Source organism: Zalophus californianus, chromosome 3 (genome assembly GCF_009762305.2).
Source record: "Zalophus californianus isolate mZalCal1 chromosome 3, mZalCal1.pri.v2, whole genome shotgun sequence".
Lineage (NCBI taxonomy): Eukaryota > Metazoa > Chordata > Mammalia > Carnivora > Otariidae > Zalophus > Zalophus californianus.
In genome coordinates this window covers 8,938,245-8,960,731 of record NC_045597.1, presented here as the reverse complement: position 1 = coordinate 8,960,731, position 22,487 = coordinate 8,938,245, and the positions used below count along the sequence as shown (strand labels likewise).

The following is a 22,487-nucleotide window of genomic DNA, read 5'->3' as shown; positions in this document are numbered from 1 at the left end:
TGCTGAGCATCTTTTTATGTATTCATTTGCCATGGCCATGTGCTTATTTGCTTTATGGCTATTCTTTGCTCATTTGTTCAAATTTTTTTGCTCATTTGAAAAATTGACTGACTTACCTATTATTGGGTTATAAGAGTCTTTATATATTCTAGGTTATTTTTAAAATATGCTTTTTGTATTATCACATGTTTTACATATATTTTTTAAAACCTTGGAGTTGCAGATTTAGCTCATCTAATTTATGAAAAATGTTCTTCATACTTTATAATGGACAAAACAGGGGCCCTTGTTACACCAATCAGCCGAATCAGACTTTCTGTCAGAAAAAAAAATCTGACTTCATTTTTCAATACTTACAAATATACCAATATGGGTTTGGATTATCCTCAAGAGTAAGGATTTTTGGGGGGGGTAAAAAGTTGGAGATGGAAGTGTTAGCATGTTCATGGAAATTTGTCTTCACTCCCACTCTATGGTATTTCTATATCCAAACTATTCCGACACAGGTAAAAAATACCCCGGTCCTAAAGTCTTAAATAGATACGTATGTAATCAATTAAAAAAATAAGAAGCCTTTCACAGACACTAATATTCTGAATTATTCCTTTAGTTGGTGCTCAAAAGTCTCTCCCCCTGGACCTGTTCACCATGGGTAGATGAAGGGGTGGCTAGAGTAGGTTTCCTTTTCAAGGGGGGAGCCCTGCCAGGAAAGGGGAGGTGGGGGGGGCGACCCAGGGCAAGTGGAGCCCTGGGGCATCTCAAGCAGGGGAGTTTTGGGAAAGTACACATATGGAAATTGAAGAAATGGAAACTGATTCACTATCCATGCCTGCATACTCCTTGGACAATTTCATGAACTCCCAGGAGTATCCATAACATAGTATGAGGACTCTTGTGCTAAACTAATGTGGTTTTTGAAGAAGTAAATGCTTGAGAGGCAATGGGTTGTCAAATATTCCAAGAAAGATAAATTGTTACCTGCTGGAATGGAGTCAAGTTTCCTAGAGGGACAATAGAGTGATGTCTTAGATGGGGCTCATATCCAGAATTTCTTCAATCCTGTTGGTGAGATTTTAATGCACTGGTACCATAATTGAAGTCACTTTCTCTGTGTCTCTCTAAATATATATGTGTGTGTATATATATTTTTTCATAGTGAATATATATATGTTCATATATATTCATTTTCATATTTATATGTTACTCTATGATATGTAAATTTTTCATAAAAGGTGATGGTAGTCTTATTTATAAGTACATGTAATACTTTTATTATTATTTTAAATCAGTTGTCATTGTCACACTGTTTTTAAGTCTTTGATTAATGTTCCCCCAGTATGATTTGCTTGGGGACCACCTCAATCTGTATCAGTGGGAGACCTAATTATTAGAGTATTTAATTAAGAGTTTCTTTCAGGCACTTTTCAGAGAACAATTTAATATTAGAGAAACTCCACCTTATTTATATCTCTACAACTGAACAGTGAAAAAACCTTGACAGTTGTCACAAAAACTCGAATAGACCAAACATTACAAAAATTATTTTCATTTATTCAAGACTTTAAAATAAAATATTCATTTAATAGGATACTCACAGAGGCAATAAAATACATAATTTAATCGGCTTTTTAAACTCATTTAAAAATAGAGAGCTGTCATTTTACGAAGCTCAGCTATTTTTCTTCCCTCTAGCACATTAGAAAAAAAAAAACACAGCTCACAAGATACCATACTATGTAAGAAAGCCAAGTTTTGTCTCACATATCTGGATCCCATAGGGAGGAAAAGCCTGCTTGCTTCAGCTGCTGGCATCCAGGCCCTTGACTCTGGGTATGTTGAAATGATGATCTGAATTCACAGTGTGAATTTAGTACACCTGCCTGTTTTCTGTTTGATGAGGAAAGCATAGGAGGTACCTAACAGACCCAGAGTCTTCCTTTTGCACCATTGGAAGCGTATTCTTTGAAACTCCCTGATGGAAAATCTGTACCACCTCTCCCCTACTGGCCTTTCATAAAAATCTTTAGTCCCTTTTAAGATATTTGTCTAATGATGAAAAAAAATATAGGAGCTTTATTCAATTGTAAATGTGACCCTCATATAAAAAGGCATAAATGTTACAATTTTTAAAGCAGATTCCCTCACCCTCTGTTGAAAGCTAAGAGTTGAACTTCATGTTCTTTTAATGCTGAGAAACACCAGCAGGATCCGAACTCACATCATCCAAATGCAAAAGGCCCTTTGGAGCCCAAACATTCGAAAGGAAATCTATGAGGCAGGGAAAATGTCCAAATGGAAAACAGAACTAAACCACTATGATCTGAGTTAAGAATGTGCCCTGTTATTGCCACAGAATGAAGGGAAAGAAATTCAATTAGATCCAACACATGGCCAATTGTTTCCCCCTTGACATTAAGCCCTGCTGCCATTGATCAAATCCTCCCTGCTGCCTCTTGTGACACCTACTCACAGCATGCAGAGAACTCACTTGGCAATGCCCTTCCCACTTCTGGGCCCTGGGCATGTCCTCTTCTTCTTCAAATACTGTTTAATACTCACTTCCCTCATGGCTCCCTGACTTCATTCTTTTTTTGATAACATCTAACTGACTCTTATCATGAATTTCAAGGAGGCCTTTATTATTGGTGCTTTTCTTTGCATTTCCCATCATCTCCCATGGAACTGAATTCACCCACTAGAGTAGGGATATTTTACCCAGTCCTTCTGCAGTCTTTGAGCCTCCTGCCCACCTCCCTGCTCCATGATGCCTACCGTAGGGACTTCCCATGAGCTGAATAGACCTGCCTCCTGCAGGCAAACCTTGAGAAAGTCCCTCCCTAGGGCTTGAAGAGCTCTTTGTCAAATTCAAGCCATAGGAAAGAATTCTGCTTTTCCTAAAAAATCTAGTGGCGTCATTGGACTCCTGAGGCAAAGCAACCAATGTATAATGTCACTGATGAGTTATGGGCCTGATTCTAGTTTGGTGATTGAATTCTATTTAGTAACTCTTTTCTCTTATTTTTGCTTTTGGACTGTCACTGGAGAAGGCTGATTTTTTTTTTTTTTTTTTTTTTAGATACAAGAAGTCAGATATTTGTCCATGTTACACTACAAAGTTATATAAATAAATAAGTTGCAACATTTTCAAAGTAATAATTAATATGTCAGTGGAAGATGTTCATTTCAATATTTTTACAATCATAAATACTGAAGAAAATCTTGATCAGTTTATAATAATAATAATAAATCATTGCGTCTATATTAAGGTATAAAAAGTCAGGTGCTCATCTCTGGGTTATGAGATTCTGAGTAAGAATCCGGTTCAGGATAACAAAGACAGTATATATATCTCTATACATAGATAGATAGGTATAGGTATAGATATTTGTCACATTAGGATTTGGACCACCAGTCACTTGGTACCAAAACTAATGTATGGATTCAATTGGAATTTAAATGTTCACTTTAACTTTTTCCTGCCCAATATCCCATCAAAACAAACAAATCTTGTTATCACAGAAGCATGGACTTTAGAATTCTTCTCTTTTGTCCACTTGGTGTCTACCTTCCATCTGGTTGAAATCCTTCATTCACCTTATGGAGCGATGACTCGGAGACCGTTTCGTTGTCTTTGCTCTCTGGCAATTCCACGTTGCTTTTTCCATAACACTTATTGTATGCCACATACACTAGAAAGCAATACACAGGAGATGAGTGGACTTTCATAACAATTAGCTGCAAGCTTGCTTTGGACAGTGATTACAATCTACAGCTCAAAATCGGCTTGCACTTTCTGTAGGCTGCAGGTTGCTTGGAGAAAGCAGAAGGTGTTCTTTAGTTCACAGCCAGCCATGGTGAGAGGGATGGCTGTACTTCAGGAAGACCGGGCACACGACCGCAGGGGTGCTTGCTCACATGACTGCGGCAGGCGTCAGCCCCACAGGGGGTGCCCACCAATAATAGTAGCTGGCCCCTAATCTGTACCTACCATGTCCCGGTCATTGAAGCCCTCAGTAAATACGATACATGCTAAGGCGCAGTATCAAGGACCTTGGTCTAGTGCTCTCTGTGGGGGACTTGGGCTGGAATAACACTTCGTCTCTCCCTGACCTCGTTCCTTCCCACAAAGCAGGAGCCCTGGCTGATGTGTGATCAGCCTTCCTCTCTTCTGAGAGGCTGCTAGTCTCTGGCGGCAGCCATTTCTCAGCATCTTTGTGAGCTCAGCCCACCTGGGCAGACTTTCTGGCAATGGGAGATGAGCAGTGTATGTGTGTATATATGTGCTATGTGTCCATGTATGGGGCAGTGGAGAGGGATGAATCAGCCCATGGGGTCGCAATTTTGAGCCATATTTTCTACGTAAGTTTTATCTGTGATGAGAGTGCTGTTTTGTTATCTACATATCTGATTTTTCTTCTACTTCTCAATTGGTTCCAAAGTCAACAGAGGGAGAGAAAGTATTATTTATTGGAACTTCACACTTAAAATAGGTATAGTAATATTGTCTATCTCAGAGGGGAATTGTGAACATTAAATGAAATAAAATAGTAAGGTGCCTAGTATGGCCCTGGGAGAATAGTTACAGCTCAGGAAATGTTAACTCTCATGATAGGCAGCTGAGAGAGACAGTGGCCTGCTCCAGAGATCTTGATATGTCATGATCCACGTCTCTTTGTTGGTCCCTTTAGCAACATATTAATTTTGAAGCCACTGAGCTATTGAATCTATTGACTTGAGCTTGTGGTTAATTAAAATAGCCCAACAGTTTTATTATAAACTGTTTTCAGCTGGGATTTCTTCAACACACACCACTTATTTCATTTAATCAAATTTTTTATTCCCTTCCTCCCTCCCTCCCTTCCTTCCTTCCTCTCTTCCTCCCTCTGTCCCTTCCCAGTCCTTCTTTCCGTGTTCCAAATTATTTAGACTTCCAATCCTTTTACCAAAATATGTTTCCAGGCATTGCATGTAATTAATAAGGATGACTTCCTCATCTTTATTCTTGCTGGTAAAAATGTGGGAAAGCATAAGACCAATACCAGTACCTGCCTTCCCATCATTCCTTCAGCTTATCTATGAGTCCCTTTTGAGTTAGTTATTCAACTAGTAAATTCACTTAATTGTTCTATCAACCAGTCTGCTTCCTCTGGCTTTCTAGTAGACATCACTAGCTAATTATTTGGAAAAATCTCAAAGTGTACCAAATTGGGTGTATGTCTATCATGCACGACAAAAGGTAATTAGGCCATGGACCCCCGTCTCCTGTGTGAGTGATAAATCAGTGGAAAGTTTCGAACAGATCCAGAGAGTCTTATACAAGAAGGAAAACTTTGTTTTGACAACAGCGTTCCCGACAGTAAGGATTAGTGCCCACAGGCAAGTGCAATACCTACTGGAGCGAAGTACAAAAGTAAAACCAAACCCAAATAACACTGGACCGCCGGGCATTCTCTAACTTACCATTCCCATTATTTGAGTCTTTCACCTTCACTATATAACCTCCCTTAAAAATCAATGAGCTTAAGACATCAGTCTTTATTTAGAAAAAAAAATAGAGTTTAAAAATAGAGGTTAAGCATATCAGTCCTTGGAGAACAAAATGTAAGGAAAGCTTTAACTAGGTGAAGGCCAGCAGGTGGCAGGGGATGAGGATCAGAGCTGTATGCTACAGTAGAGGAAAATTAAAAATCAGGTTAGCTATCCCTAGGACTTGAAATAAGGAACGTGTTTGCTTTAACTGTTTCGATTGTATGGATGTTACTTAGTATATGCACACATGTACATGCACATATATCTGTCTTCCAGTGTAACTTAGCCTGATAAATATCCCTTGTATACCACTGTTTTGGATAAATATCCTATATTTACAAAGCATATCAAGATGATGATCTGGAAAAAATGACCAGTTTGGGGTTCCTGGAAGCATGTAGAAAAGCACACAATAAAATGGTCCTAACAGGTTAATATGCCTAATTACTGAGAAAAAGAAAGTTGGTGGAGAGAATCGACTTCTATTACTTTTTATTTAAAAATAATAAATATATAAAATACATAAATATAAAATATATGTAAATATATAAAATATCTAAAAATAAATAATCTTTACTAGAACCTTCTGATAAAATTGCAATCTTCTCATCAGCAGTTGGGAAGTCATGATAACATTATAGGTGGCTTTTTCCACCCATTTATTTTACTGCCAGAAAAAGGGAATTTAATTTAACTTATATAATTCACCACCACAAAAAGGTTATTTAAAAAAAAAAATGCCATCTTAGCAACTCGAGGATTTCTCAAAGAGGAACATTATCAGCGACATGTGATTAGCATTGTTCCTTACTTCCTAGGAATATTGCTGCAAAGGCAAGCTGGAAGATGCTGTAGATGAGCGGGAAGGTAAACACAAGGTTGAGCTCCTCCTGGGTGAAGGAGAGCTGCACAATGGTGGAGCACAGCTGACTGTTCTGCATCCCCGTTTCCAAAGCAACTGTCCGGCACCTACGAGACATGTTAAGATGATTTATGCTTTTATTGTCAGTATTTTTTGCTTTGTTATTGTATAACATTGGAAGCAGATGTAATGTGGGAGCGCCTGGGTGGCTCAGTCGGTTAAGCATCTGACTCTTGATTTTGGCTCAGGTCATGATCTCAGGGTCATGAGATCGAGCACCGTTGGGCTCCGTGCTGGTTGTGGAGTCTGCTGAAGATTCTCTCTCGCCCTCTCCCTCTGCTCCTCCCCCCTCTTCTCACTTCATGCATGTGCACATGAGCTCTCTCTTTCTCTCTCTCTCAAAAAAAAAAAGCGGATATAATGAGAGCAAGCACATATATGTGTATATATTTATATCTGCTTTTAATGTATACATTTATTCAACATGTACTTTTACTTAAACTACATAGATATATAACTTCTTAGTATGTATTATTATATACTACATAAGTATTCTTTCTATATACATAGACAAAATCTTGCCCTAGTTACCTTTTCTTCTTTTTTTAAAGATATATATTTCCATTAGAGAGACAGAGAGAGCAAGAGTGGGTGGGAGAGGGGCAGAGGGAGACGGAGACAAGCAGACTGCCCGCAGAGCAGGGAGCCCGACGTGGGCTCGATCCCAGGACCCTGAGATCATGACCTGAACCGAAATTGAGAGTGGGATGCTTAACCGACTAAGCCACCCAGGCGCCCGCCCTAGTCACCTTTTATGATTGTTATGATAATGAGAAAAGGGATATAAAACTCTACAAAAGTTAAAAAGCATATGCAAACAAAACCACTGTTGTTACTGTTTTCTCATTAAAAAAATTTAGAGATTATAACATTTTTTTTTGTCCAGAGAAACAAAGAACACCGACTAGCTTATTTGGCCCCTGAGCAGAATAGATCTATATGGGTGTGTCTATATATATATATATATTATATGCTCATGTATATCTTTATATATGTGTGTATATATGTATATATGTGTGTATATGTATATATCCTTATATATAAAGACAATATTTATTTATATTATGTCATAATCTTTATTAATAATATATTCAATATAAATGAAATTACATATTGAATAATACATATACATTTAAAGCAGATATTTATAAATAAAAAATGCAGATAGGAAAAGAGCAGGATCATTTATGTTAGTGTTCCATAAATTCAAAGTGGGCTTATTTCACTCTTTTCAATTATGCCCTTGGTAACAGTGCAGAGCACAGAGCAGGGGCTGAGAAAACACTCAAAGTATTTGTTAGAGTTCCTTTATTTTTAAGTTGGATTTGTTTTTCCGACTAAATCTTGATAAAAAATCTGCCACGTAGGTGTTATTGCCCCCATTCTACAGATGAGAAAAGTCAGAGGAAGAGTGAACACCTGTCCTGAGGTCCCAAGATCAGTAAGTGGTAGTCCTAGGTTGGCCTGACGACATATAACACTCCCCACTACCCGGTGCTGCTCACCTCTTTCCCAACCTCATACGCACTCCAGTGCTGACACCTGCTTTTCTTTCTGCCCATGGATTCGCATGGGCTGGTGGAAGAGGAAAAGTTTCTACTCAGAACCTCAGACTCACACATGCTAACCCCAGTTCTATGACCAGTGCCTTGGGGATGATGAGTCCATCCTGCTGCTGGCTGGAGGAGGCCTTGTGTGTGACAAGGCCAGCCTAAGTGCTCTTGCTGAAGTTATTCTGCTTAGAGAATAAGAATGGGAGACATTGGCTCAATCTGCATTGTGTGGGGAATGGTCCCCAAGCATTTGAGCAACAGAGAGGTGGTCAGGATTTTCTTTCTGGGGGGCTTGTATAATTTAGGAATGAATGAGTCTATATAATGACATATTCAGAAATGGGGTGAATGTTATTATAGGTGAAAGATTTTGAATTTGTTATCAGTATTTATAGTTGTTGTGGGTTGAATTGCGTCCTCCCAAATGCACATGCTAAAGTCCTAATGCCCAGGACCTCGGAATGTGTGACCTTATTTGGAAATAGGGTCATCGCAAATATACTTAATTAAGGTAAAGTGATTAGGGTAGGCCCTAATTCAGTATGACTGGTGTCCTTATCATAAGGGGAAATTTGGACACAGAGACACTCATAGAAAAAAGACAATATGAAAACAGCCATCCTCAAACCAAGGAGACAGGTCTGGGTCAGATTCCCCCTCACATCCCTCAGAAGGAACCATACTGCTGGCATGCTGATTTTTGGACTTCTAATTTCCAGAACTGTAAGACAATAGATTTCTGTCGCTTAAACCACCCTGTTTGGGGTACTTCCCTACAGCAGCCCTAACAAATGCATACTACAGCTATTACGGAAGAAAATTCCCGGTCTGATTTAGCAAAGCACCATACCTGTGCCAGGGCTGACCAGATATTCTGGCCAGTAAAAACCCTAGAGAGTATCCAGCCAAAGGAAATAGTGTTCCTATGATCCACAGTTCAGGAGAGATGATCCAGGCGCTCTGGTATAGTATTCCTCCAACGACAGCTATGAGCACAATAAGGATTGCACCCATGATGGATCCGATCTGGAAGGAAGAATGAAGCAGACCCAACAGTTGTGATCATGAAGGCACCGTGCTGTGTATTCCTCTCCTGATGACTGTGGTCAGCCCACCAGAAACTCTGGTGCTTGTCCTGTGTTCTCATTTTTAAGAAAATAGCAGGACCTCTAACGTTCACGCTCCATTAGCCTGAAGAAGATGTTCTAGGTTGCAAATTATCCTTGTTGGAGAGGAAAAAAAACCCCAATCAGCAAGAACTGGAAGACCTGGCCTCCAGATCCAATTCTTCTTGCTCTCCTTTCTTCTTTGAGTCACACAATTTCTCTTAGTCCTGCTTTCTTCATCTATAACTGAGGATAAAATCTTGCCCTAGACACCTTTCATAATGATGATAGCGAGAAAAGGGTATATAAAAGATAAAAAACTCTACAAAAGTTAAAAAAGCATATGCAAACAAAACCACTGTTGTTACTGTTTTCTCCTTTTCACATTAAAAAAAATGAAGATTCTAACTTTTTTTTTTTTTTTTTTTTGGTCCAGAGGAACAAAGAACACTGGCTGGCTTATTTTGCGTCCTGATCAGTGGGGTATATGTATGTCTACATCTGTATCTATCTGTATCTTTATCTGTATTAATGTCTGGATACTTATACCCTCTGTGTCTTTCCCTGCTATCATCCATACCCATCTCACCTCGCTAGAATACAGCTGGCGAAGGGGAATGAATGATTACCAATTACTAATGGGTACTAATATCTACCAGTTGCCAGGTGCTGAACTGGCTATATGGATTCAGAGATAAGGAACACATGATCTATTTTCAAAAACAGCTCTCTAGGTCTATTTCATAACACAGACCCGCAGAACAGAGATCAGAGCCAAGTGCTGTGGGGGTACAGGGTAGAGTAAAAGCAGGAGGCAGTGTTTGAGTTGGGTGTCTCTAAGTGGGCGTAGAATTCTGCCCTGTAGATGGGACCGGGACGGGTGTTCTAGAAGAATGGACAGCATATCTAACAACATCAAGTCCCCCTAGATGGAGGTTTATAATATAATGAGAAAACCAATTTAGTAGCTGGAATAGACCTATTATTGGATTCACACCGTGGAGCATTTGACTTTGCAACCTATGGCATGGGACACTTACCTTAAGTATGATCTTGGCTTTTTGGGGCCATTTGTGATTAACAAACATTCCAACGGAAATAGGAATAACAAGAGCGACCAAAGATGTACCTAAATATGACAGAAGAGGCATTTCATCAGCAGAACACAGAGCACAGGAGAGAGGAAAACAAGAGAGTAAGCAGCTCGATAAAAGCTTCATCAGTCTCCCTTCTCGAATACACAAAACAGACTCAAGCAAAACAACAAAACTCTCCATCTTTACCCACTCCGGTAAATAATTTCGTATTACTGGCAGAGCATTGCTAATACGGATGATATAAATCCTTTTTAGCGCCCTTTATACTGACACTTTTTAGTTTCAATTTGTCAGAATCTGGGCTGCTTTGGTCTTTGGATCTTTATATCCTAGTAAAAATACCTTTTTAAAGTTTGTGTGTATGTTTATGTTTGTGGGGGTACACACAGACATTTTACATCTCCCTGTTACTTCCTAGTAGTAGAAATAAAACAAAAAGTTCAAAATTCTCCAGGCATTCCATGCGCTAATGACTTCTGGCTCAGACCGAGCTTGGTTATTCAAATCTAGAGCAGAGAGGTGAGAGAAGAGGTTGAAAAAGCGTGCTTTAAATTTTCTGCGAGATAATAAATATATTTGGCGACTTCTCAAGTAATTATAATTCTTTGCAAGAACGTGCTCACCCAGCCAGATAAAAGAGTCATACTTCAATTTCCCTGTGTTAAATTTACTGCTGTTCCCATGACAGGTGGTTTGTTTCTCCATGTTACTTAACACTCATTGGTCCAATCACTGCTTATATATAATATAGTACCAGCAACTTTGAACTTCTGATGGGCTGTTTCTTTTTCAAATATCCTTTTAAAGCAGTAGGAGAAAGTGGAATTGAATAATGAAAGAGTGTTTTTTGCTTAGCACTGGAGTAGATTCAATGAAGACTGGAAAATGGATTCTAGATCTCAGGGCTGTAAATATGAATTTAAAATGAACACAACAGTGATGAAAACATAATTACTTCTGGTCCTCCTGGCAATATAAAGGTCAGCAGTTACTTTTTCCCAGAAATTACTCGAAGGGATTAAGTCATGGCCAGGAATATCTACAGCAGGAAAAAAACAAAGTATGGGAGGACAGGATGGGGAGAAAATGGAGGAACGCAGCCTATGGAAGAGTCGTTGATGGACGTGCTGGTGAGACCCCCTAGAAAAATCCCCTTTGGGTATCCTTACATCCTGCTACTGTGGGAGGAGCCTTCCTCCCCAGGGTGTCCAGACTATTCCCTAAATTTTGTGAAGTTTGTAGGCCTTAAATTAAAACCATCTTGATACGCATTGATTGTAGTGTGGTAGCTTAAATCGGTGCAAATACTGTGCTTGGGATGTCAGTGTGGTTAGGCTTGGGTACTATATATATATATATTTTTAAAGATTTTATTTATTCATGAGAGACAGAGAGAGAGAGAGAGGCAGAGGGAGAAGCAGGCTCCCCAAGGAGCAGGGAGCCCGATGTGGGACTCGATCCCAGGACGCCGGGATCATGACCTGAGCCGAAGGCAGACGTTCAACCATCTGAGCCACCCAGGTGCCCGGGTACTATATATTTTTAATGTGTTGGCTCTATGAAAGGAGCGACCTCCCTAACCCCCCCACCATGGTCGGGCCCCTCATGCTAAGAGTCTTCATCTCCTCCGAGCAGCCCAAGGCTACAGGATAAGCATGCAAGCAGGACCACCTGCCCAAATTGTGTTTCCTCTCCTGACCAGATGAAGCCAGGGACAGTTTTTCCAGGACTAGAACTTGACTGGAAAAGACACTCTTTACCCCTCCCTCCTGCTCAGAGTGTGTGGCTCCCACCTGGAGAGGTGGGTTGGTGTGCCTCTTGACTCCCTAGTGAGGTAAAGATTCTCTTTCCTTCTCAGGGCTGTTTTCCCTCTTCCTTAAGTGCCTGTAAACGCCCCCCCCCCCCCGCCCCCCACCCCTTCTCAAATGCCTGTCCAGTTAGACCGGAAAGCACCTGCTTGCAGTTACACCATGTGAACCATAACTTGGCCGTAATCAAGTTCACAGAGCACGTATGGGAGGAAGGAAAGGTGGATAAAAGCGAGAGGCGGGCAGTCACGGGGTGGTCTTGGAGCCATGATCAACTCAGAGTGGAACCTTACAGACTGTGGGGGCAGTGCAAACTGTCCAGCCCCTCTGCTCTCTGGTTTCCCCGTTTGTGAAGTGGGTAGATTACGTCTAGCTCAGCTGCTGCCGTGGGAATTAGGTGATAAGGCAGGTAGGTGCACAGTTCATGGTGCTAGACACCCTCCAAGAGACGGCGGAGGCAGGGCAGGGATGGCCACCTGCTGCAGCTGTGTTCAGCGGCGCCAGCTCTGCGGCTGCCCGCCTCCACCCAAACGCCCCCATGGGAAGGGCTCAGCGAGAGTGTTGCCCCTTCAGAGCTAGGTGGGCATCGTGTGGAGCCCGGGCTTGGCAGTCCTGTCCACAGAGAGCATGCGTAGCCCCGGGGGGCACTTCCGGCTCACTGCTCAGCTGGGACAAATTAAACCGTTACCCTGGGCCTTAGTTTCCCCATCTAAAAAGTAGTGAGAACAACTTGTGAAGTAATTAGGTTGTTTGTTTTCTTAAAGGGCTAGACAAACCAATAGCAAGAAGGTTAGGTTGGAAAATAAGCCTGGGCAAAATAGTGAATAAGCAGAGTCAATATCTTTGTTTTTCAAACTCATTAAAAAGTTTTTAATCCCCCCTTTTTTTCTATTTTCTTTCTTTTTTGCCCTGACCTCTTTTCTGATGACCTTTACCTCCACTGAGGTGCTACTCTTTCTCATGTTCTTTTCCTTTCAAAACTTATTCACATTAAAGGATGTGCCATAAGTCATTCATACTATAGTTCGAATTATTCGATATTGCCATGGAATGTTTTCCAGACAGGAATGAATATCTAGAGGAGAATATTTCAATAGCTTAAATTATTCTTTAAAACAATAAGTAATACAGAATTAAACTCCTTACTCAACAGGTTCTTTGAGAGACCTACAATGCACACCACTCAAGCAGTCTACATTGTTTGACTTGAGGGAAGATGCTCTCCAAGGCAGCAGACTGAGAGTTAAGGAGCCTGAGGCATAGCAGGTGATTGATTCTGCAGGGTCACCCTAAAACCTGTTTGCAGGAGATTATATCTGGTATGAAGGAGTTCCCCAGATCACTAGAAGGGCCTTGTGCAGAGAAATCCCATATTGAGTATTTGTGTCGATACAGGTCGTCCCCGATTAGTGTTTTCAAAGTTTGCTCTAATTTAGTTGTGTAGACCCCAAACCTGTTTTTATCACAGAAAGAATCTTTCGTAGAAATGGGAAGGATTTTAGATGCAGCTTCCCATGCCAACAGGAATTCCTTTACAAATATCCTTCTGAGTCATCGCTTAGCTTCGCTTACACTAAGCTCCCTTCAGTGGATACCCACACCTCCTGAGGCAGCCTGTCAGCTGAATAATGACTATGCAGCATGCCACATACCTGGTAATATGTACGATCTCACCTGCCTCTCATCTTTTATGACTACAGCCCTGTGGGAAATGCCTGGTTTGGGAAAGCCAGGAACTGTCTCATCTTACCCTTGATCCCATGTGACACAAACAACTTAGTTTTCCGCTGTCATCTGTTGTCCCAGAAACAGAAAAACAGCCCCTCTGGGGTGGGGGTGAACATCTGGGAGCAAAATGAGTGGAGATAGAGTCCCGACTCGCAGACTTGACTCCTAGGGCACGGTATAGAGACTGTGGAAGTAAATCACCTTCTGAATCAAGATGGGGCTCACAATCGTGTGTTATCTACAGTACGTTTCCTCTGGTAGTTTCCCAGTGCCACACTCATGATTGCTTACTAGGTGCCCTCATTTTAAATCAGTAGTGGAATTTTTTTTTTTTTAATACTTCTTCCATCTGAGGGTCTGGGAGCAAACTCATGTTCCCATGAACTAATTGTACTGTGGGTTGAGGAAAGGACAGAGTCTCTTGTGCCCCAGCAAACCTGGCTTCCTTTAAGTCAGCCCCTCTTCCTGCTGATTTCAATGGAGGAAAAGCAAGTTTTCCCTTGGGGTCAAGGTTTGGCATTTAGATTCTGCCAACCTGCATTGAAACGCAGGCATGACTTGTAATGAGATCCCAATTGGACTGGCGCAAGAGGTAAATATGAGCTGGGTCTGAGCCTGGCCTGAAGATAAACAGAGAATAGGAGGGGGATATTCAGAACTCTAGCGGAGAGATGACTTACTTACCTATGCTATCAAAGGGAATGATGATCGTCCCAGAGTCGACCCACATTTTGGTATAGATAAAGAGGCACAGCGGCATCATTCCTAGGGCAAGCAGCGTGGAGCATGTCGTCATGCTGATGCTGAAAGGAAACGGGCAGTTTGATTCATCCACCTGGGCTTTCTAGGGGTAGAGCTTGCTTCGTGGTATAATTCGTGATTAGGAAGTCCCACAAAAGACGTTCCAGCGGCAGCAGCATCTAGGCTGATGGATGACAGACACGTGCCCATCTTTGTGCAGGTCCTGGCCTTGGGCAAAATGCTGAGATCTGGGTTTGTTTTTCTACTTTGTCTTGGGTCATTCCTCCCTCCCCAAGGGTTCTCGAGGATCAGAGAAGATAGTTAATGCCTGTTTCAATTCATTATTTAAAAAGGTACAAGGTGCTTGGACACGCCACCCTGTGGACCTCCAATCAGAGAAGAGCAAACACATCTATACCAGCCAAAACTTTAGGGGCTATGCCGCATCTGTCTGTACTGAGATGGGCCTTCCTGGGCCCTTGGGGGAGAACACATGTCCAAGGGAGGGGGCCTCAGTGTCTTTTTTGAAGGCAGACAGATTATTGCCCCAATGCCTGTGGCTTGAGAAAGAAAGAGGAAGCTGACTTAAAAAATGAATGAAAACATGCAAGCCGGCAGGGGAGGCCTGGATTCTATTTTCGCTAAGAAATTTACCAAATGTGTGTTCAGAAGAACCAGGGTTTGGTACTATTCCTCCTGAGAGCATCTGTGTTTTAGTGAGCAGACCCGGCTGGGTAAGTGAACTTTGGCTTTTGACGTGGAAGAAATTATACAGAATGGTGTTATTTTCAACAGTGTGACAGTGGACGGAAGAGAGGTTTTTGGGTAGTGGGTCTTCCTGGTCCCGTTAAAGGACCATGTGCACAAAGGCACATTCTCCTCCTGGGCAACTGAGCTGTTAAATGTTCGGGCCAGACATTTAAGTCAGACACCGACTGGATTGGAAGCAAGTGTGGCCACTTATTACATAAGTACTACGTTCTTTGGGTAATTTACTTGACTTCCTTTTGCCAGTTTCCGTATCTGTGAAATGAAGATAAAATTGTTGCCACCTCATAGGCTGTGAGGACTAATGATCCAATGAGTCCAGTACTTAGAATAATGCAAAGCTCTTATTAAAAGTCAGTTACTGTATTAGCCATCCAGCCATAGTGTGTGTGGGGGGGGCGGGGTTTGGCATAATACAGAATCAGGAAACCGGAGAAATTTTTCTGAAAGGTCTTCCTCCAAAAGTTGTAGCATTGGAGACTATCAGAGTAGTAATTTCTTAAAGGTATTGTACGTGGACTTGAAGGAAAATGTGAAATTATTTATATCACCTGTGCCCCACCCCCTCCAGCTGCCCCCCACAAACACCAACAACCCACACTACACAGTGCTAAGGAAAACAGCTAGAGGTGAGAATTTTGTTTTAATGAATCTAAGTGCAGTTTTGGCAGGAAAAAAAAGGGTCAGGGCAGTAATGTTTATCAGGGGACTAAACTTCCCTAATAACAATTTTTTTTTTTTAAACTGGGGATGGCTTCACTTAAAATGTGTTTAAAGATTTTAGGAAAAAATACTTGTCTTAGTGGAGCTGAAATAATATAACAACCAATGCTAGAGATGTATGTAAAACATTTCCAAGAAGTACCATCTATTATGGTGACAGGTTAACTTATAGATAAAGAGGCACAGCGGCATCATTCCTAGGGCAAGCAGTGTGGAGCATGTCGTCATGCTGATGCTGAAAGGAAACGGGCAGGTTGATTCATCCACCTGGGCTTTCTAGGGGTAGAGCTTGCTTCATGGTGTAATTCGTGATTAGGAAGTCCCACAAAAGACGTTCCAGTGGTAGCAGCATCTAGGCTGATGGATGGACACAGACACATACCCATCTTTGTGCAGGTCTATCTTAATTTAGATACAAAAAAGGGATGCTAAGGCAGAATCCAAAACCAGAATAATACTTTTCATGAATAGTCCTACTTACAATTAAAATACTGGAGTTTGTAAACTCTCTCCCTTCCTTTGACATTCTCTTTTTTATCTTTTATTTAAAAAATAAATTAGAATGGATTTAAAGTTATCACCATAATGAAATCACTTTTATTTCAGTATGTCTGAGGCACTTTCCAGAGGGGAGAGGACAGGAGGGAGGGGTGCATGAAGGGAGCAGTGTTCACTAGCTGGATCATATGGCAAAGAGAAGGCCAAGAGTTTTTTGTTTTAAACTATGAGAACAACGTTTAGAAGAAGTCTGCTTGTCTCTTTGTTTTTTCTTTCAAATTTCTTTGGGAAAGCTTCAGTTTTGAATTATTGCTAAGGCAATTTATGAAGTTGTGTCATGGTTTGAGTTTAGCAAGAGTAGTTTCTTGAAGACCATGAGGAAGGGCAAGTCAGCAGTTGTAGAAGGGAATTGTCTAGCTTTAGTGGGCCACCTTGACCGTGAGGCTTTGCAGAAGTACAAGAGACTAGATGGCCTGGAAGTTGTTGCCATTTGAACTAATATGAGAGTAATATCAAACCACTCAAAATGAGATGAAAAACAATTCACAGATAATAATTTTAGGGAGTAATGTAGGGGAATAGATTAGCAAAAGAGAAAAAACATTTTAAATGAATGAAATCTGAAATTTTATAAGAAGCATAGAACAATAGTGTACATTCAACAATAGAAATACTACCATGAGTTTATATTGGAATGAGGAAAAACGTAAGAAAAGCAAAAAATTCTCTTGTCTGCAATTTTTGGCTTTAGCTCTATTAACCACCAGGGATAACTGTTTTCTTTTTAGAAATAAAAACAATAAATGAGAATTCAGTAAATGTTGAGGAATTTGGTGACATCAGTGATGAGGAGTGCAAAGACATTCATATTAGAAGTGAAACACCAAATTTGAAAGATCAGGACAAAGTGTATACAGGTGGTGCTAGAAATTGGGGGTGTGATAAGTGATAGAAACAATGTTGAACAGAGATTAAGAGTCTGGATAGGGGTAAGTGGATAGGTCTGGGTCTGAATTCTGATTTTGACATACACTGCCTTTGTGACTTTGGTGAAGGTTATGAGCCTGAATTTTATCATCTGTCAAAGGCAGAAAATAATAGTACTGACCTTAAGAGGATTATCTTGAGGGTTAAATACACCAGTGTATGTGGAATACTGGTCCTGTGTATGACTCCTACTAGTGCCTAGTCAATACTACCTAGTAAATAAAATAAAAATAAATGCAACATGAGAGAAACAGAACTTGGTTACTTAGAGGGAAAAACAGAAAAATACTGTTAGGTTAGTTCTTAGAGTAGAGAGGAGCTGGACATTTATGTGATTTAAATGGGAGAGATTGCTTCAAATCTGTGATAAGCCAGAGATTTGGGGATCTTGAACAACTGAAATAACCATGAAAACGGACCTGGAAGATGAAAAATGCGACAATCTTTAGCCAGAGAACAAAGGACGTGGAAGGAAAATCCAGAAACTATTAACACGAGAAAATAGTTAAGGGGATTGTAGCTAACAGATGGTAGTGAAGGAATTGGGGGAAGTGGAGGGAAGGATGCATAAACAAGTATTCCCCAAAGAAGAAGTCAAAGAAAGGAAAATAAGGAAAAGTCCTTGCATGGTGTGGCTGAGGTCTTTGCTAAGAAAGGAGGTTTGAAAATGGGGGATCTCTGGGGATACAGCAGACACAAAGGAGGCAGACCTCTCTGTGTCCCCTGAACGATGGGTCCTGCCACAGTTGTCGCCTTCATTTCTCCCAGAAGCATTCTGTGCACAGGATACCCACAGCACAGCTAGACCAGGTGATAATACCTGTACACTAATCAGATTCCTGCAACAGTTTTCTAGGCTGGAGTGATCTGAGAAGGAGCTGAAATATCACCTGCTATATTTCAATGAGCAAGGTCTATAATTTCGTTAAGGAAAACTGTCTGCTTTGTTGTTGTTGTTGTTTTTCACTAGAGATTGCAAAATGCAATGGCTTCCCAGGTTCAGAAGAAATGGTAGGGTGAGGGGGAGAGGGGGAGACAAAGGTGAGGGGGGATGGGGTGGGGCTGAGGGGGGAAAGGGGGCCCTGGGGCGGGGGGAGGGTGATTTAGTTTCTTCTCCCAGAAACCACATCCAGGAAAGTTGATGTAGATGGAGTAGTTTTGCTGGCATTGTGTGGTTATCTGTTCGAGCAACTGGTAAGCAGTACAGATACCTGTTGGTATAAACAATCATGTCTTGGCTGCCATTTCTGGAGTTCCAGTGGAAGTGGAGAAGGTTAAGTTCTTAGAAGGACAGAACTGACTCCAGAAGAATAGAAAGGGTTGGAAAACCGTTTCCCAATAGCTGAGGTGATAATCTCTTAATTTGCTTTAAAGAAATAATTCGAACAGTTTTCCTTTAACATATGCGATGCATAATGCCATCATCTTACATAGTGGCCTAATTCAACTCCTTTCAATGATTATGAGCCATTGTGATGGGGTTATTACTTGCTAAAATACAGCAATGTCCTCTGGGTGGCTGTGTTTATAGAGCTGTTGGGCTCTAGACTAAGTGATGCAGAGGCTGCTGGTCTGGTGAGTTGCCTTCTTTGTTTTGTAGGCACTTTGGGTCTTCTCTCTTGAGGCCAGGCTTTCTGGGCCATGTGCTGCTGTAAGACACAGGCCTGCCCCTCTGGTGCCTCATTTCCTGCCCCCACTTCTTATTGTCATCCTCGGTGCTGGGAAATAGCCCAACAGAGCTCTAGGCTTAGGAGATCAAGAAGGTCCTGTGTAAGGAACATTTATGAGATTAAGCAGGATTTATTTGTGCTGTGTAAAGTCTTTTACTGGGTCTTGTTTGAGTTCTGGATAGGTGGAATCCTAGCAAGGTGACTGCTGGACCAGAGAGCCGTTGGTGTTATTTTGTTATTGCAAGACAAGGGGGATCTGTGGAGTACACACTTTCTAGAACGAAAATTAAAAATTTCAATGCCATATATCCCATTCGGGGATAATTCTGACTTGCTGAACGATTCATATATACTGATTCATCTGGATATTTTCTACCAAGGTTTCAAAATTCTACTTTGGTTCTTATTTTTTAATATTTTTATTTTTTACAGGAATTGTTTATGAGGTGGATAGGATTACATAGTCATCTGTTTCAAGACAAATAAGATTTCCTTAAGACCACAGAAAAGTGTAAGTTGCAGCTTTTAGATTAGGGCCCTACAGTTTTAGCCTGCAGGAAGAAATCTGTTTCAACGGCCAAATAAGCATCACGCATACTTTTCCCATCTTACAAAATGATTACACGTGTGGCATCATCTTGAGGTAGAAGACTTCCATTTTGCTGGAAAGTTACAAATATTATATAAAAGTTGTTCAGCGGGTGTCAAAGTCCCATATTCAATTCAGGTCACTCCCCTTGGTGTAGTGGGTGCTGGCTTGGAGAATTGTCACCTCTGAGCGCTTATGTCCAGATCAAACTAGGTTGAAGTCTAAAAGGACCTTATTGCTATGTGGTGGTTCACAGATTAACTAAACCTGAACAACTCTTGCCATCCTTTGTTCATTATAGGACTTCCTTAGGGAAAAAAATCCCTTACAAGGAGGATATGGTATTTCCTTAAGTGAAAAATATGTGAAGTGCAGACACATAGTTTGTATGGCTTTTCTAAAGCTTTAGGGGGATCAGCACCAGCTGAGATGAGATGGCAGGCTCCCAATTGCTCAGTAGGCACCGGATCAACATGGAATACAGTTTTACATTTTGCGGTGGTTACGTTCTATACCTTAAGCTTCTCTCTTCTGAGTATAGTAGCTGGTGATTAACAGAGCTGATTGCCTCCTGTATAGTATTTAATAAGCACTCGTTACATTAACACCTGGAGGCTTTGCAGAAATGCATACCTTTCCCAGGAAATGAGGAATTGTCAGGTAAGGAAAAAGACATTTTTCTATTCAACTCAAAGCATTAAAATTCTCAGTCTCATCACATTAATGCTTCGTCTTATTTCCATCAATTTTTTTTTCCTCAGTGCTAGTTCAGACTGGCATGGGATGAATTGGGCAAACATTGCAATTTAGATTACTCTGTGGGAAGCAGAGAAACCATTTTCTGTTTATAGTAAGGTAAGCATGATTAAAAAGCTGCTGTAGGTTTTTTTTTTTCTTTTCCTTTTGATGCCAGTAGAAGTGAAGCAAATGTACAAATTCTTCTTTAGGCTTGTTCAGGAAAAAGCTTGTTCAAAGAACTGGCTATATTTGTGGAGTTGACCATTGTCTCAGCACAGATTCTACTGTTTAATGAACAATTTGATTTCATGACTGCACTCAGGGCTTCTCATCACCACAGAGAAAGGTTGGTTTGTTTTGTTCTTTTTTTTTTTTTTTTTTTTTCCTGGTACCAACAAGGAAAACTTTCTCGGGTACACTTGCGGCTCGGAAAGAATTTCTTTTTTGAAAAACTCTGAATCTTTTCCCAAAGATAAACAGCAGTTATCCAACTCTCTGTTAGCTGAGTGAGATTAAAAAGCACAAATACAAAGTGTAACCCCCAAATTCCAGTAGCTAAGCAGTTGTACAGGAAGGCGAGTGAATCCATTTCTTCTCTTCTGTTTAATTCCTCAGTTGTACCCTAGACAGTGGCAGATCAGATGTATATCACAGTGACATAGGCTTCTAAAAAAAAGATTAATTCAATGTGATTGCAGTATGCAGAGGTTTAGATATCTTACCTCAAGTCCATGTCGCCATCGACCCAATAGGCCAAGATATTGGAGGCGGTTCCTCCGGGGCAGCATCCCATGATGAGTACCACCACGGCTTGGACAGGGAGGATGTCAAAGGCCACTGACAGGATGAATCCTGTGAGGGGCATGATTCCAAACTGACAGAGGAAGCCGATGCATATGCCCCACGGCCGCTTTATGTGTCCTAGGAATTTCTTGATTTCCACATTACATCCCATGGAGAACATCACCATAGCCAAGAGGATGGTCAGGACAGTACTCAGTACCACACTGAGAATCTCATTGAAATTTTTCTTAGTTACCACACAGGATGTACCATTACACACTGTTGCATTAGCTGAACAGCCCGTTGAATTATTCATTGCTGGATTTGCTGCTCAGATGGCCACAGACGTCCACAGAAGTACCAGTCTTCTGCTCCTCACGAGATTAATAATGCCTAATCCAACCACAGCCAACTTTTAAACCCTTCTTAAACATGTGTCACTTGGTTTTCTCTTTCAAAAGCCACCTGGGAGAGGCAATAAAACACAATAAATGCTAGTAAGTCAGTTTTCAGAGGTAACATTACAACACAGTACAAGTTATGAATCATACAAGTCCTGCCAAATTATTGGTCCGGTCAGAGAATTATAATTAATCATTTATTGGCATGATAATGAACCGCACCATAGAAAAAGAGCTGTGTTAATGTTTAATGCTGGGAAGGTTTGTTAAGTAATGTCAGTTAAGTGACACTTAGAAACAACTCAGAAAATGACAGAACATTGGAGGGTTAAGCCAGCACGCTGTTCCCTCACCTCTGTTTAAATAGGGAGGGCTTGGGTCCTGAAAAGTCGAGTGTCCTCTGCCAAGTTAAATTGCAAAATAGTGTCAGGCTCTGAACTGGAACCCAGACCTCCAATTTCCTCCCCCAAATCATCTTCCTACCGTAATGATCGGTCTGCTCCTATTGGTCTATAGTGTTCATGAAGTATATGTAAGTTTGAGAAACATGTAGGGCCTTGTTGCAAACCTATGGGAGAGTAACATGCAGGAGGGTAGAATGTTTTCTATGTTGTCTGGTGGGAAGGGGCCTGACTAGTAGAGCCACCCTCAATTACACAAGCGATTATGTGTGTGTCACCATGGTAACAAAGTGCTGTTTTAGATAGAGACAATACAATTATTTAGAGGGATGAACCTCAGAGGATTAGGTCAGAGTGACAGGAGCTCTTTGTGCTTGGAGTCAGGAATTGAAATCAGATTTTTTTTTTTTTTTTTTGTGGTGGGGGTGGTGGTTGGAGGTTCCAA

General features: G+C 41.0%; 1 protein-coding gene and 1 long non-coding RNA gene across 3 annotated transcripts in view; one reads left to right on the top strand and one right to left on the bottom strand.

The window, feature by feature from the left end:
• LOC113920741 overlaps positions 1-22,487 on the top strand; it is a 120,056-nt gene that overhangs the window by 41,422 nt on the left and 56,147 nt on the right. The window lies entirely within an intron of this gene.
• SLC10A2 (solute carrier family 10 member 2) lies at positions 1,597-21,616 on the bottom strand. The gene is made up of 6 exons (XM_027591033.2): positions 21,180-21,616; positions 14,428-14,546; positions 10,151-10,239; positions 8,855-9,030; positions 6,341-6,498; positions 1,597-3,689 (listed from the first exon to the last, which is right to left on the bottom strand). The coding sequence occupies exons 1-6, from the start codon at positions 21,554-21,556 to the stop codon at positions 3,562-3,564; spliced, it is 1,047 nt and encodes a 348-aa protein (XP_027446834.1). The 5' UTR covers positions 21,557-21,616; the 3' UTR covers positions 1,597-3,561.

What these genes read in the sequence shown, in the direction of transcription:
- SLC10A2 (XM_027591033.2), bottom strand. Translation starts at nt 21,556, where the DNA reads ATGAATAATTCAACGGGCTGTTCAGCTAATGCAACAGTGTGTAATGGT. An exon ending in AAGCCAAGATCATACTTAAG is followed by an intron (nt 9,031 to 10,150) that starts GTAAGTGTCCCA and finishes TCTTCCTTCCAG; the next exon opens with ATCGGATCCATCATGGGTGC. An exon ending in TGCAGCAATATTCCTAGGAA is followed by an intron (nt 3,690 to 6,340) that starts GTAAGGAACAAT and finishes ATTGCTTTCTAG; the next exon opens with TGTATGTGGCATACAATAAG.